The sequence below is a fragment of the Hyla sarda genome, chromosome 10 (assembly GCF_029499605.1).
Source record: "Hyla sarda isolate aHylSar1 chromosome 10, aHylSar1.hap1, whole genome shotgun sequence".
Lineage (NCBI taxonomy): Eukaryota > Metazoa > Chordata > Amphibia > Anura > Hylidae > Hyla > Hyla sarda.
The window spans coordinates 102,925,417-102,940,243 of NC_079198.1; the positions used below are offsets into that span (position 1 = coordinate 102,925,417).

The 14,827-nt window shown below is 39.2% G+C and overlaps 1 protein-coding gene across 1 annotated transcript in view; it reads right to left on the reverse strand.

Moving 5' to 3' along the window:
- Positions 1-5,029: 5,029 nt before the first annotated feature.
- GABRD (gamma-aminobutyric acid type A receptor subunit delta) overlaps positions 5,030-14,827 on the reverse strand; it is a 49,379-nt gene continuing 39,581 nt past the window's right edge. Inside the window, exons 7-9 of the mRNA XM_056543664.1 lie at positions 9,785-9,940; positions 8,574-8,782; positions 5,030-5,582 (exon numbers count right to left, since the gene is read on the reverse strand). Coding sequence (XP_056399639.1) covers positions 5,304-5,582; positions 8,574-8,782; positions 9,785-9,940 — 644 coding nt within the window. The 3' untranslated portion in view covers positions 5,030-5,303. The remainder of the gene's footprint in view (positions 5,583-8,573; positions 8,783-9,784; positions 9,941-14,827) is intronic.

Below are 14,827 nucleotides of genomic sequence, written 5' to 3' on the forward strand. Positions count from 1 at the left end.
CGAGTGCTCCATTATTACCTTTCTTCAAGAGGTTACGATTAAATACGATTTTGAGAAGTCTTGAAAAAAAACAACCAGCCTTCTTATCAGGACATGTCCCCTGACTGCTGCTACATAAGCCGCAGAGGTGATTACTAGCCCATGTCAGGATCTAAATACATAGCATAATAATTTCTATGATTTAGACATGACCGAGTTGATCCCTTTAGTCCTGTCAGATTATATTTCTGCCTGTTCTACCTTTTGATCAATAGTCACAAATCATTCACATGCTTTGGTCTTGTATATCTGGGCTTAGAAAGTGTAGCAATGACAGTTTCATAAAAAATCAATAACCAGATAATAAATCAATAAAGTGATATCACTACAGAATACACAAGTAGAACGAGGCACATTTGGAAACTTCTTGGTGTATTGTTAGTCAATGTTTTTTAGTTGATTTATCAAGACTTCTCCTTACATTGAATAGTTTAAAGGTTCACCTCTAAAATGTCCTTTCTTGTTAACAATAAATATCTATGAGGTCTTCCTATTTCTTTGTGTAATGTACTAATCATATTACATATAATGTCTGGTCTTTATATGTAACGTTTTCATGTGCATGTGGCATGTGACACTTTTTCTGTATACAAATAAGCAGACTAACACGAGAAGTTTTGGACTAATTTTTTAGTCTGTCACTTATGGGCAGGGAACAGTGAAGCTCTAACTCACCCACAGACACTGTCCCTACCTATTGCCTATCTGCCCTAAGTGACGGATCGACAACCAGGATGACAAACCCTCTCTGCAGGGGCAGCGTTGTCAAAATAATAAAATACAAAAACAGTAGGAGTCGGAACAGCTGGAGGCACACAAACTAGCTGAGATACACTAAGACACACACACAGTCAAATCAATGTCAGTCTAGCCAAGGTCGGTACCAGGATATAGCGGTGTACATTAACTCAGAGCAAGAGAAGAGTCAAGGGAAGATCAATAAACAACAGGTATCCAGTAAGCAGGAGGTCTCAGTTAAGGTATAACCTTTCACAGATATTGAACTGATCACTGCTCCCAGCTTATATAAGAAGGTGATCAGGGATACACCTTTCTGATAGGTAGCAGAGCAGATAACCACACCCAGATGACACAGGTGATCTCCAAGAAACCCCAGCCCAACTAGAGTCATTAAATCTTCGTGTTCGGCCAAAGCCAGACGTTACAGGGTCAGTCTTTTGTAGGTTATTTGCGCTACAAAAGGAAATTAAAATTAAGGGGATTAAGGAGAGAATTTATATATACTGGCTTTTCACATGCCAGTCTTAATATTAAAGTGAGCAGGTTTCTGCTTTGATCTACGTGAGGTCTAAGCTAACATAGATTTCAGCTACAATTTACAATATCTCTGCAGTGTAAATTGTAAAAAAAAAAAAAAGTTCAGTGTTGCAGGGGACTCCTTCTCTTTTTACTTGTACTTTACAACAAGCTTTTCGACTTGAGAGAGGTGCAAAGGTTGAAAAGTTACAAAATTTTGGTGTAAAAATTTAAGCTTGCGCACACATTTTGTGACTTTTCATAGCATGCACCCAGCACAGACAATGATAAAGTCCCCCTAAGGGTATATTTATAGGAATATTTTGCAGGAATTTCTGCAACTGAAATTCAGTCTGAATATAGTTTTTTTTGTAACATGCATATGGATTTCTTTGCAGAAAACTCTGGACATACCTTTATAAGCCTCCCTATGTGAATGTCTCCATTACTTTTCTTGCATTCATGGTATTTACCCATATTAATTCACTGCTTGTTTTTCAACATGGCTTTATACTTAAGAGGCCACTCTGCAGATACTATGCTTATAAGAAAGCTTCTTAGTTTCACTCCATACTCACTTCCTTTATTGATTCTTTTCTATGAGACTTCTAAGTATAGCTGTTTAGTCATGAAATGAGGAGTCACTTTGTAACAAGAGCCTTTTGCAGTTCTCTGAATGCAGCAAAGCAAAGCAAAGAACAAATTTTTTGTAGGAGGAGCAGATCTTTAAGCCCGCATTAGCATACCCCAAACAAATTCAATGGGGTTACAGTCTGGTGATTTTGGGGGCTAAGGCAGTGAGTATTCATTGTCATGCTCCTTAAAGGGGTATTCCAGGAAAAAAACTTTAGTTTTTTAAGATCAACTGGCTGCAGAAAGTTTAACAGATTTGTAAATTACTTCTATTAGAAAATCTTAATCCTTCCAATAATTATCAGCTGCTGAAGTTGAGTTGTTCTTATCTGTCTGGAATCAGTGCTCTCTGCTGACATCTCTGCTTGTCTCAGGAACTGCACAGAACAGAATAGGTTTGCTCTGGGAATTTGCTTCTACTCTGGACAGCTCCCAAGACACGTGGCATCAGAGAGCACTTAGACAGAAAATAACAACTCAACTTCAGCAGCTCATAAGTACTGAAAGGATTAAAAAAAAATTAATAGAAGTCATTTACAAATCTGTTTAACTTTCTGAAGCCAGTTGATATATAAAAAAAAACGTTTTTTTTCCTGGATAACCCCTTTATACTACTCCCTAGTGATCCCAATGAGACAGAGCACTGTCATGTTGAAAGATGGCACTACAGTTGGGAAAGATCTCCTAAAGAATGGGTGCAGATGGTCAGCTAAGAGGTCCCCATAGCGTTCACCATTCAAGGATTGTACTATGATGACCATTGGTCCTAGGGCATGCCATGAAAATTCTCTTTAAACCATAACACAACCAGCACCGACTTGAACCCACAACAGTGCATCCATGGGATATGGCTTCATGCTGACCTTCCAGTAATTGAGACTCCTCCCTCCAGATGACCAAAGTCCATTGACTTTTTTCTTTGGTCCATGTAAGGTGTTGTTTGCAGTAATGCAGGGTCATCAGAGACACCCTTGTCAGTCTTTGCTATTGAACCCCAGTGCACACAAGGTAAAATGCATTATTGTGGAAATTTGTCTTACTTGCCCGCAGTTGTACTGCTGATTCTGCTGGTCCACTCTGGTTCATCATTGTCACCTGACATTTGCCGCTCAGATCAACCACACGTCACCATTCCGCTGTGGGATCTGTCGGGTTGTCTGTCCCTGGTTCATCCAATCTTGTAGACTCTTGATACTGTGCCACTGTTTTGCAATTTTATGCAGAATGACCCAATTATTCGTGCTCATCTGTATACCTCTCCTTTACCTTTTCATACACTTGAAGGGGTACTCCGGCCCTAAGACATCTTATCCCCTATCCAAAGGATAGGGGATATGATGTCTGACCGCGGGGGTCCCGCCGCTGGGGACCCCCACAATCTTGCATTCGGCATGCACCTCTTTGAGCTGCACGCCGCGCTGCCAGCTCACAAACTGCCGGGTGCCGACCACGGGGCCGGAGTATGGGGATGTCACGACTCTGCCCTCGTGTGACGTCACGCCCCGCCCACGCTATGCAAGTCTATGGGAGGGGGCGTGACAGCCGCAGCTCAAAGAGGTGGGTGCCAAATGCAAGATTGGGGGGTCCCCAACGGCGGGAACCCCGCGGTCAGACATCTTATACCCTATCCTTTGGATAGGGGATAAGATGTCTTAAGGCCGGAGTACCCCTTTAAGCCATATTCCCAACTATTACAAAAATCTCTGAAATAATAGCACAGCATGCAATAATGTTTTGTATGGTAAAGTAATAGGGGAAGATTTATCAAAATCTGTGTATAGGAAGAGTGGTGCAGTTGCCCATGGCAACCAATCAGATTTCCTCTTTCATTTTTAAAGAGACCTGTGAAAAATGAAAGAAGTGATCTGATCGGATGCCATAGGCAACTCTTTCTCTACACAGGTTTTGATAAATCTCCCCCATAGACACTATGGATGGACCTATTATATGTTGTCCATCATATCACATATCCCACACTGTGATCATTTTTATGATGAAGTAGAACAATGGAAATTATGACCTTCTAGCAGAGTGTTGTAGAAATGTCTGCTAATGTCCCTTTCACTTGACTGGGGCTTTCAGAAATTTGTGTGCTTATCATCAAACCAACATTAAAATGAATTTAGCTGATTCTTATTGCAGAAATTTCTGCAACACATCTGCCTCATGGTTGCCATATAGCTTATAATCTTACATCCCAACACCTAAAATAAGTCACTGGTACCTCCATCTAAATATCCATGCTTTAAAGTGTACCTGTCATTAGCATAAACTTTTTATATGATGTAGATAATAACGTTATATGTATATTTGTAATACACATTGTGTAAAAATATGTATCGTTTTGGGTGTCTCTGTGAGGAGTCGAAATGCAGGAAGTGCAGTCAGGACAAGCAGGGATCTGTGCAGGCTCCTGGCTTGTCAATCGTTCTGCTGCGTGAGCCGGGAGCATGTCACAGAGCCTCACTGCACAGAGCCCTGTTTGTCCTCAGTGTACGGAGCCCTGCTTGTCCTCAGTGTACAAAGCCTTGCTTGTCCTCAGTGTACAGAGCCCTGCTTGTCCTCAGTGTACAGAGCCCTGCTTGTCCTTCCCCTCCATGGAGCCTCGTTTAATGCAGCGATGGAATCAATGAGTGCAGGATTCATTACTTTCATTTACTGCCGTTCCTGAATATACTTTGCTTTATCCATGCACCACCCATACCATCCTTATTCTTGTATTATTTGTTGTTTTCACTGGGGAGCTCCCGTTGTATGTGCTGGACTAACTTATCTATACGAGGTTGAACTGTGCCTCCGTTCTCTCTCTCTCTTTTTACTACATATAATGTTATTATCTACATTATATAAAAGTTTTTTTTTTTGCTAATAACAGGTACACTTTAAATGTATGGCACTGATGGAAAACATAGCTGTTCATTGATAGTTCTTACAAGTACAGATAGTCTCAGTATAAATTGCATACTTGAGGTAGACACAGGTAAAACTGATTGTAGTCTCCAGATAAACCCTCGGAATAGATATAAATTATTCATCATGAGGTCAGTCTAGAAGTCACCAATGAATACCACATGGCCATTTATTAAAAAAAAAATGGAAATTCACTGTATTAGAGTTTTATTCTGCATGCTACTTTTATACAAATATATCCTGGTAAACACCATATACATAAATGACCTTATTGCCTGAAATGTTAAAGGAGGTAAATGTAGAGATTAATAGTTATGCTATAATAATGGTTACATATCTATATATATGAATAACTAGCATAGACTGTAATCATAAAATACCAGGCTCTATAATCTGTATTCAGAAATCATGAGTAGTATGTATTGGTGAATAAATCTGTATATATTTTATTTGAAATTCTACCCTTAATGTGTATAACCCGCCCAGTAAATAATATTCACAGCGGCAAAGGTTGCTGGAAAAACTGCCCTAGAATATACATCAATTGTATCAGCATCTATGGGTTTCAGGTGAATTTTCAGCCTTCCTTTGTATCCCGGTGTAAGTTCACGTCGTCTTCTGCCTTCTGGGGGATCACTTATTGTGCCTGGAATTATTGTCTCTTTATGTACGTGTTTACAATTGACTCCCAATATTGAAACGGAGAATAGAACAATGGCGTCCTTACCATCCTGGAGGGTTACCTGAAACATATGATATATAATATACTACTGTAGTTATAACTACTAAGAAAAGTTTAGAGGACTATAACATATCATAATAATGGCATACAGTAAACTGAGGCCAAATGGTTTTTTTTCTTCTATTTGGTCGGTTATATTCTAGACCATTGGTCTCCAAACTGTGGATCTTCAGATGTTGCAAAACTATAACACTCAGCATGGTAAATTCAGATATTTAGACATGATTTGGAAAGACAGCGCCCTATCTGTATGAGATCATGAAAATGCATATCAGAGCCCAAAGAAGCCATGAGAAGGCAAAGAACTGCCTGTAGAGCTAAGAGACAGAATTGTGTGGAGAAACAGATCTGAAGCAGGGTATACTAAAATTCTGCTTCACTGAAAATTCCCAAAAGCACAGCGGCCTCCATAATTTTCAAATAGAAGATGTTTGGAACAACCAGGACTCTTCCTAGAGCTGACCACCCCATAAAACTAGGTAATCAAGGTAGAAGGGCCTTGGTAGGAAAAGTGACCAAGAACCCAATGATCATTCTAGCTGAGCTCCAAAGATCCTGTGTGCAGATGGGAGAAACTACCAGAAGGTCAATTATAAATGAAGAACTCCACCAATATGGCCAAGTGATCAGAAAGAAGCCTCTACTCAGTAAAAGACACATGGAAGTCTGGAGATTGCAAAAAAGCCCCTAAAGGACTCTCAATCTGTGAGAAACAAGTTTCTCTGGTTTCATGAAACTAAGATTGAAATTGTTGGCTTCAATTCTAGAGTCATGTCTGAAGGCAACCTGACGCTGGTCATCACCTGCCCAATACCACCCCTACAGCGAAGCAGATTGGTTGTATCATCATGCAGTGGGGATGGACAGGGAGACTGGCCAGGGTTGTGGGAAAGGTGAATGGAGCAAAATGCAGCGATATTCTTAATAAAAAACTGATTCAGAGCACTCTGAACCTTAGATTGGACCAAAGGTTCACCTTCCAACAAGGCAATTACCCTAAGCACATAGCCAAGACAACCCAGCAGCTTAAGGACAACTCTGAATGTCCTTGTGTGGCCCAGCCAGAGCCCTGACTTGAACCCAATCCAACATTTGTGGAGAGACATCCTGACAAAGTCAGGGGGGATGCAGAATATAAGAAAATCCCCAAGAAAATTGGGTAAGTATGCTTCAACTAAATACTTAGTAAAGGGTCTGAATACTTATATGAATGCAATATTTTAGTTTTTCATTTTCAATAAATTAGTAAAAACGTCTATCATTCTGTTTTTACTTTCTCACTATGGGATAATAAGTGCAGAATGATGGGGAAAACTTTATTTATTTTTTTAACACAAGGAACAACATAACAAATGCACTTTATCTGTCCCAATACTTTTTTTTAATTCTGGTTATAGCACTTACATTATTCCCAATGCCAGGTAACCCCAATGACCCTTTGTTGTTTTATACAGCAAAATATGCTGTGTTTGTTGAAATCAGGTTCTCCCCTTTAATAAATGAGGACCACATAAGATTGATTCCAGAAATAGTAATCTAACCATTTGCAGTGACTTCACAGTCAGTAAGAGGAGCTTTAGTGTGTAGATGATACAATACAACCACAATGACAGTTTTGTGAAATAAAACACACCACTGGTAAAATCTGCTGGGTCATTAAAGAGCTTAAGCCACTTATTACATGTAATATTCAGGCTTTAGATAGATTAGTCGTACACTACTCCAAATTGCACGCTAAGTGACCTTTAAATTACACTTCATGTATGGAAGCTCAGGGTTTTTTTTTTACTGCAATCTTCTTTTCCATCATCTGTTATCTATTTAATTTTGTTTACATTACATGTTCATTAAAGGGGTAGTCTGAAGAAAAATGTAGTTTAAAAAAAAATTCTAGTCAGAGAAGGGGTTTAAAAAAAATAAAAAATAAAAAAATAAATAAATATATATATATATTTATATATATATATATATATATATATATATATATATATATATATATATATTGTATATTTTTAGAACTGCCTCTTCCCTTCCTCACTGTTGCACCCCTGCCAGTATAGTGGAGCACTTGTCCCTGCTGTCCGGTAGTTCTGGGTTTGGTGACGTCACATGCCCACTCATCCAGTCAGCAGCCACAGCTAAATTCTGCCTCAGCTGATTGGCTGAGCGGGCATGTTACGCCATGTTGCCTGTATTTTCTGGATTTAAAAAAATATAACACATTTAAAAAAACACAAAAACAAAAGAAGACAAAAGAAAAACACATTTCTAGAAGTGAGAGTAAAACTTGGGTAGGACTTTTATCAGGGCTCAGGTCCTGCAGGAACGCATGGGAACTGAGTTCCTGCACTTTTTCCACAGCGCGAACACCTTCCTCATTAGCAGGACCAGCCCTAGAATGGAAATCTTGGGTGAGTTCCCACACTTTTTTTCCCCAAGACTTGACCCCTGACTTTTATACCATGTTACCTTTGTTGCCTGGGTTTTTAGTGAAAACATAGCATTTCTAGCTGGGATTGATAAAAAGCAGCATTTCTAGCTGAGAGAATTAAATTTGACTAGGTCTTTTATGCCATGCTACTTGTATTTTCTGGGTTGTAGGGAAACCACGGCATTTCTAGCTGGGTTTAAGCACAAGCAACATTCCAAACTGTGAGAGTGAAATTTGACTAGGCCTTTTACAGCACGCTACCTGTATTTTCTAGGTTTTAGCCACAGCAGACCCTTTTTTTAGCTGGTTTTAATAAAAAAAGGAACATTTCTAGCTGTGGAAGTGAAAATTAAAAAAGGGAGAGTCCTGGGTCTACGTTGACCAGCTGTGCTTTATTTATTGTCACACATCTTTCTATGCTGATTTTTAGAATTGATTGCGATTAAGTTATGCATTAATTCAATAAAAAATAAAAAAAGATTATGGTAAAGGTAGACGTTTATCGCACAGAGCCCTGTGCATCCTTTTTTAGAAGCTTAATCCTTTATCATAATGCCTGACCTTGCTTTTCCTCTTGGGTTTCACCATCTTCTTCTCCTTCTTCATATAATCGGCATTGAAGTGGGCAAATGCATATTCTACAAGCGCCGCAAACACGAACACATAGCAAATCAAGAAGTAGACATCCAGAGCTTTGATAGCAGATGCCCTGGGAAGTGAAGAACGTGCACTGACCATAAGAGTTGTCATAGTAAGCACAGTAGTTATGCCTAAGGAAACATAAGACCACATTTATTTACATTGTTTGTTACATTTCCTTGATATATGTATTTATCATGGCATATAATCCCACCTATATGAATTGTGCATTAAATATTGACTTTAATCTGATCAATGCCATTTACTTTCATATATAAAAATTCACAACCTACATGATTGAAAACGTAATATACCATAACAAAAATGTATGATCAAATATAATTTAGAAAGCGGTGCATGTTGATTGGTATCCTGTTCCCATATTCAGGCTATGCGTGCTAGGTAAACCAATATAACCTGAATTATCCACATAAACATATGTTTTCTACTTAGTGAGTGAACATATTTAAAGGGGTATTCCAGGCAAAAACTTTTTTTTATATATCAACTGGCTCCGGAAAGTTAAACAGATTTGTAAATTACTTCTATTAAAAAATCTTAATCCTTCCAATAGTTATTAGCTTCTGAAGTTTTCTGTCTAACTGCTCAATGATGATGTCACGTCCCGGGAGCTGTGCATGATGGGAGAATATCCCCATAGGAACTGCACAGCTCCCGGGACTTGAGTCATCAGAGAGCAGTTAGACAGAAAACAGCAACTCAACTTCAGAAGCTAATAACTATTGAAAGGATTAAGATTTTTTAATCGAAGTAATTTACAAATCTGTTTAACTTTCCGGAGCCAGTTGATATATAAAAAAAAGTTTTGGCCTGGAATACCCCTTTAAAGGAGAAGTCTCGTGTAGGACAATTTAGACCCTATTCAAAGGATATGGGATAAGTGATTGCGAGGGATCTGACAGCTGGACATACACGAGTACACAGGTCACAAAGACAGATATATATTGCAAAGTGTCCCAGAAAATCTGGGTAAAATGTTTGATAAATTCCACCCAAAGAGCCTCGTTAGATCCAAAGGATCTATATTATAAAATATAAAATAAAGAGTATAAAATGTTTGTTTCAATACACAATTTATAAACAATTCATTTTGAATCCATTAGGAATGTTACCAAGTGATACTCTTGCAGGAACGGCAGACTGACTGATCCAAAATGAAACCCATGACATGGCCACAAGCAAGATGGATGGAACATACGACTGAATGATGTACATCCCCCGATTTCTTTTCAACTGAAAACATAGAGTCAATCTGGGAAACTGGCCTGCTAAAATATAAAAAATAAAATAAAATGAATTTATATCTTGATCTTGATCTGCATATAAATATATATATATATATATATACACACACATAATATATATATATATATATATTTTTTTTTTTATACATTGCACCGATAAAAGCTAATGAGCATAAAATAGATTTTACACAATAGACATCAAAAACAACTCATTTCTGTATAGATATAAATAAATAAATATAATTCGCACAGTGTTCACTTCATGCTTTTCACTTCACCCATAGGCAAACGCAAACTCAGAGCCATGAGTTACTCTGATACATGTGGTCAACACTCTGCTGATAAAAAGAACCTACTTACTTTCCCCTGGGTACTAACAGACCATGCTTTATGCTGCTTTATGGAACTTGCTTTCTACACTGGAGCACAGTCATGATGGAACAGAAAAGGACTGAACCCAAACTGTTTCTATGTAGGGTCCCCTATAGGGTCAGCCGGGTGGACAGTCCGCTGTGTGATTATAGCCTTAACCCCTTTAGGACCAAGCCCATTTTCACATTATGGACCAGGCCAATTTTCGTTTTTGCACTTTCGCTTTTTCCTCCTCTCCTTCTAAAATCCATACCGCTTTCAATTTTGCACCTACAGACAGGGCTTGTTTTTTGCGACACCAATTGTACTTTGTAACACATCAATCATTTAATAACAAAATCTACAGCAAAACCCATTTTTGTTTTGATGGGACTTTTTGATCCCTTTTTATTAATATTTTTATGGTATATTAAGTGACCAAAAATGCACAATTTTGGACTTTGGTATTTTTCTACGTGTACGCCATCGACTGTGTGGTTTAGCTAACCTTATATTTTAATAGTTCAGACATATACGCACGCGATAGTAGCACATATGATTATTTTTATTTTTTATTACATTATTTTATTTAAAACATGGGAAAAGGGGGGTGATTTAAACTTTTAATAGGGAAGGGGTTAATTCACTTTTATTAACTTTTATTTTTACACTTTATTTTTCTTTTTTTTAGCCCCCATAGGGGGCTGTAACATGCAATCTTCGAATTGCATATACTGATCAATGCTATGCCATAGCATAGCATTGGACAGTGTTCTCTGCGCTCTGCTGCTCTAGCCTGCATAGCAGGCTGAGAGCAGCAGACGACAGATTGGACAGCGCGGAGGCAGGTGAAGACCCTCCCATCATTCATTCAGCTGATCGGGACCCGCGATGTCGCTGCGGATGTCCTGATCAGCACCACTGAGTTACCGGCACCGTTAACCCCGCATTTTAGATGCTGCGATCCACTTTTATCGCGGCGTCTAAAGAGTTAATGCCAGGCATCGGCTCGATCGGCGTTGCCCGGCATTAGCCGTAGGTCCTGGCTGCCCATAGCAACAGGGACCCACCAGGTTTAACCCGTTCTTCACTTGCGAGAACGGTTTAAACCCCGTTAGCGGGACCAGGGCATACAGGTACACCCTTGGTCGTTAACCTCTTAAGGACCCATGATGTAAATGTACGTCCTGAGTCCGCTCCCGTTCTATAACGCGGGGCCACAACAACGACCGGGACCCGTGGCTAAGAGCGCACGGCACTGATCACGGTGCCGCAAGCTATTAACCGTTTAGACGCTGCGTTCAAAGTTGAACGCCGCATCTAAAGTGAAAGTAAATCGTTGGCGGTTAGCTCAGGGGGCTGTTTGGGATGTCCACAGCAAAATTGCGGCATGCCGAATAGCTGTAAGACAGCAGGAGGGTCCCTTACATTGCCTCCTGGTGTCCAATCACCGAATGACTGCTCAGTGCCTAAGATCCAGGCAGTCAAGCGGCAGAATCATTGATCAATGGTTTCCTATGTGTGTGCAGTGTTATAGCCCCCTATGGGAGCTATAACCTTGCAAGAAAAAGTGAAAAAAGTGAATAAAGATAATCTAACCATTTCCCAAATAAAAGTTTGAATCACCCCCCTATTCTCACTTAAAAAAAAACTGTGTAAATAAAAATAAAAATAAACATATGTGGTATCGCCGCGTGTGGAAATGTCCGAATTATAAAAATATATTGTTAAATTAACCGCACGGTCTATGGCATATGCGCAAAAAAAAATTCCAAAGTCCAAAATAGTGTATTTTTGGTCACTTTTTTATAACATGAAAAAATCATGATCAATAAGTCCTGTCAATACAAAAATGGTACCGCTAAAAACTTCAGAAGATGACAATTTTAAACATATACATTTTCCTGCATGTAGTTATGATCTTTTCCAGAAGTACGACAAAATCAAACCTACATAAGTAGGGTATCATTTTAATCTTTTGGACCTATAGAATAAAGACAAGGTGTTATTTTTACCGAAAAATGTACTGTGTAGAAACAGAAGCCCTCAAAAGTTACAATATCTGCTGTGGAAATCTTGTTTCCGGCATTTTATGTTCTATGTTTTTGCGGATTCCGCAAGGAAATGCACTGCCGTCTATGAATCGGCACATTTTCATGCAGTCCTAGCATCGGCAGAACATGCTGTCTATGGAATGTCTGCACAGAAATTTTTTGAGGAGATTTTTGTTTGGCTAGTATACGATCTTCTTTCTAGAGGAGAGTTTTTTTTTTTGCATACTTAAAGGAGTACTCTGGTGGAAAACTTTTTTTTTTAAATGAACTGATGTCAGAAAGTTAAACAGATTTGTAAATTACTTCTATTAAAAAATCTTAATCCTTTCAGTACTTTTTAGCAGCTGTTTGCTACAGAGGAAAAATCTTAATTTTTTAAATTTCTTTTTTGTGTTGTCCACAGTGCTCTCTGCTGACACCTGATGCCCGTATCAGGAACTGTCATGAGCAGGAGAAAATCCCCATAGCAAACCTATGCTGCTCTGGACAGTTCCTGACACGGACAGAGGTGTCAGCAGAGAGCACTGTGGACAACACAAAAAATAAATAAAAAAAATAAAGATTTTTCCTCTGTAGCAAACAGCTGCTAAAAAGTACTGAAAGGATTAAGATTTTTTAATATAAGTAATTTACAAATCTGTTTAACTTTCTGGCACCAGTTCTTTAAAAAAAAAAAAAAAGTTTTCCACCGGAGTACCCCTTTAAGTAGATGAAATAGAACACAATGCATGGTCTCGCATTATTTAGTTTGGCTTCCTCTATTGGATGACCAAGCACAAAGCCTGTGTTAATCAGAAGACTTAAAGGGGTACTACGAATAAAAAAAAAAATTCAAACCAACTGGTGGCAAACATTTATAAAGATTTGTAAATTACTTCTATTTAATAATATTAAGCTTCCCAATGCTTATCAGCTGCTGTATGCTCCACAGGAAGTTTTGTCTTCTTTCCAGTCTGACCACAGTGCTCTTTGCTGCACATCTGTCCTTGTTAGGAACTGTCCAGAGCAGGAGTAAATTCCCATAGCAAACCTCTCCTGCTTTGGATAGTTCCTGACATGAACAGAGGTGGCAGCAGAGAGCACTGTATAACTTTTTGGCACCAGTTGATGTGAAAAAAGTTTTCTCAAGAGTACCCCTTTAAAAAAAATTAAAAAATAAAAGAACATTTGGAGAAACTGCTCTTTCCACAGATACAGAAAAATATTTTTCTTATGCTGCAGTTTTATTTAAATTTCTCACTGAAAATGTGTTGATCTGTTCTTCGTCTCCCTATAGGACACCCCGCTGATCTAATGAAGGATGCTGGATGCTGATCTGCTGAATAATAAACAGCTGGCTTATTGATTGCAGAGAGTGATGTTTACAATTACGGGAATAGGCTGACACGAGAAATCAGACACATGTCTCACCCGCCGAAAAGAAAGAAACCGGAGGAAACCTCATCTGGTGATGAAAAGTCACATTCATAGTCAATATGCTGGAATTATTTCATTTATTTAGCTCTGATATTTTCTAAAATTTCCATACTACACAATAACGCCTCTAAATGTATCTAATGGAAAGAAAAGATTTAAAGGTGTATTGCAGTGTTTTTCAACTAGGGTGTCTCTGGATGTTGGAAAACTACAACTCCCAGCATTTCTGGGAGTTGTATTTTTCCAACAGCTGGAGGCATTCTGGTTGGAAAACACTGGTGTATTGCTTTGGTATCGAAAAAAGAAGAGGTCATCCAGCATGTAATATCATACGTGATGATTTTGTCTAGAGTAGCTGTCCATACAAATGAAAAAATTGAACAGAACTCACTGGTATATTGTGAATCCAGTTTGTAATATTTACTATATTATCTTTGGTTTTATTTTCACTTTTATTTTCATTATGCAACTACATGCCATATGGATGTTGAATTGCATTTCTACTATGCTCCCTTTTACAGTACCTTAATTTTATTCTAATATGTGACACTCACGTTTCTGAAGATAGGAACTCCGTTGTATGTGGATCCGCTGGACCTGTGTGGCAGATGACTCGGACCGTACCAGGGAGCGGAGTCTAAGCTGCCGCTGGTTTTCACCAGAGCCTGCCGCAAAACGTGATGGGCTTGCAGCTGCAGGCGAAACCCAGGTCGCTACCCCTGGCACGGCTTGACCACACAGGCGGCTGAGGAGATGCGAGGCAGGGAGGGATGAGGCAACTCGTAGTCTGGATAGCAGTAGGTCAGGGCAGGCGGCACAGTAGCGTAGTCAGGACATAGCAGGAGTTCAGTAGGCAGGTGGCAGAGGAGCAAGGTCAAGTCACAAGAGCAGGAGATCTGGTACATGGCCAGGCAATACAATGGAACGCATTCTCTAGGGCACAAGGCAACAAAGATCCGGCAGAGAACTGAGGAAGGTGGAGGAAATTATAAACAAGCCACAGGTGGTTTACACTAATGAGCGTACTGGCCCTTTAAATCTTACAGCTCCGGTGCGTGCGCGCCCTAAGGGTTGGAGACACACGTGCCAA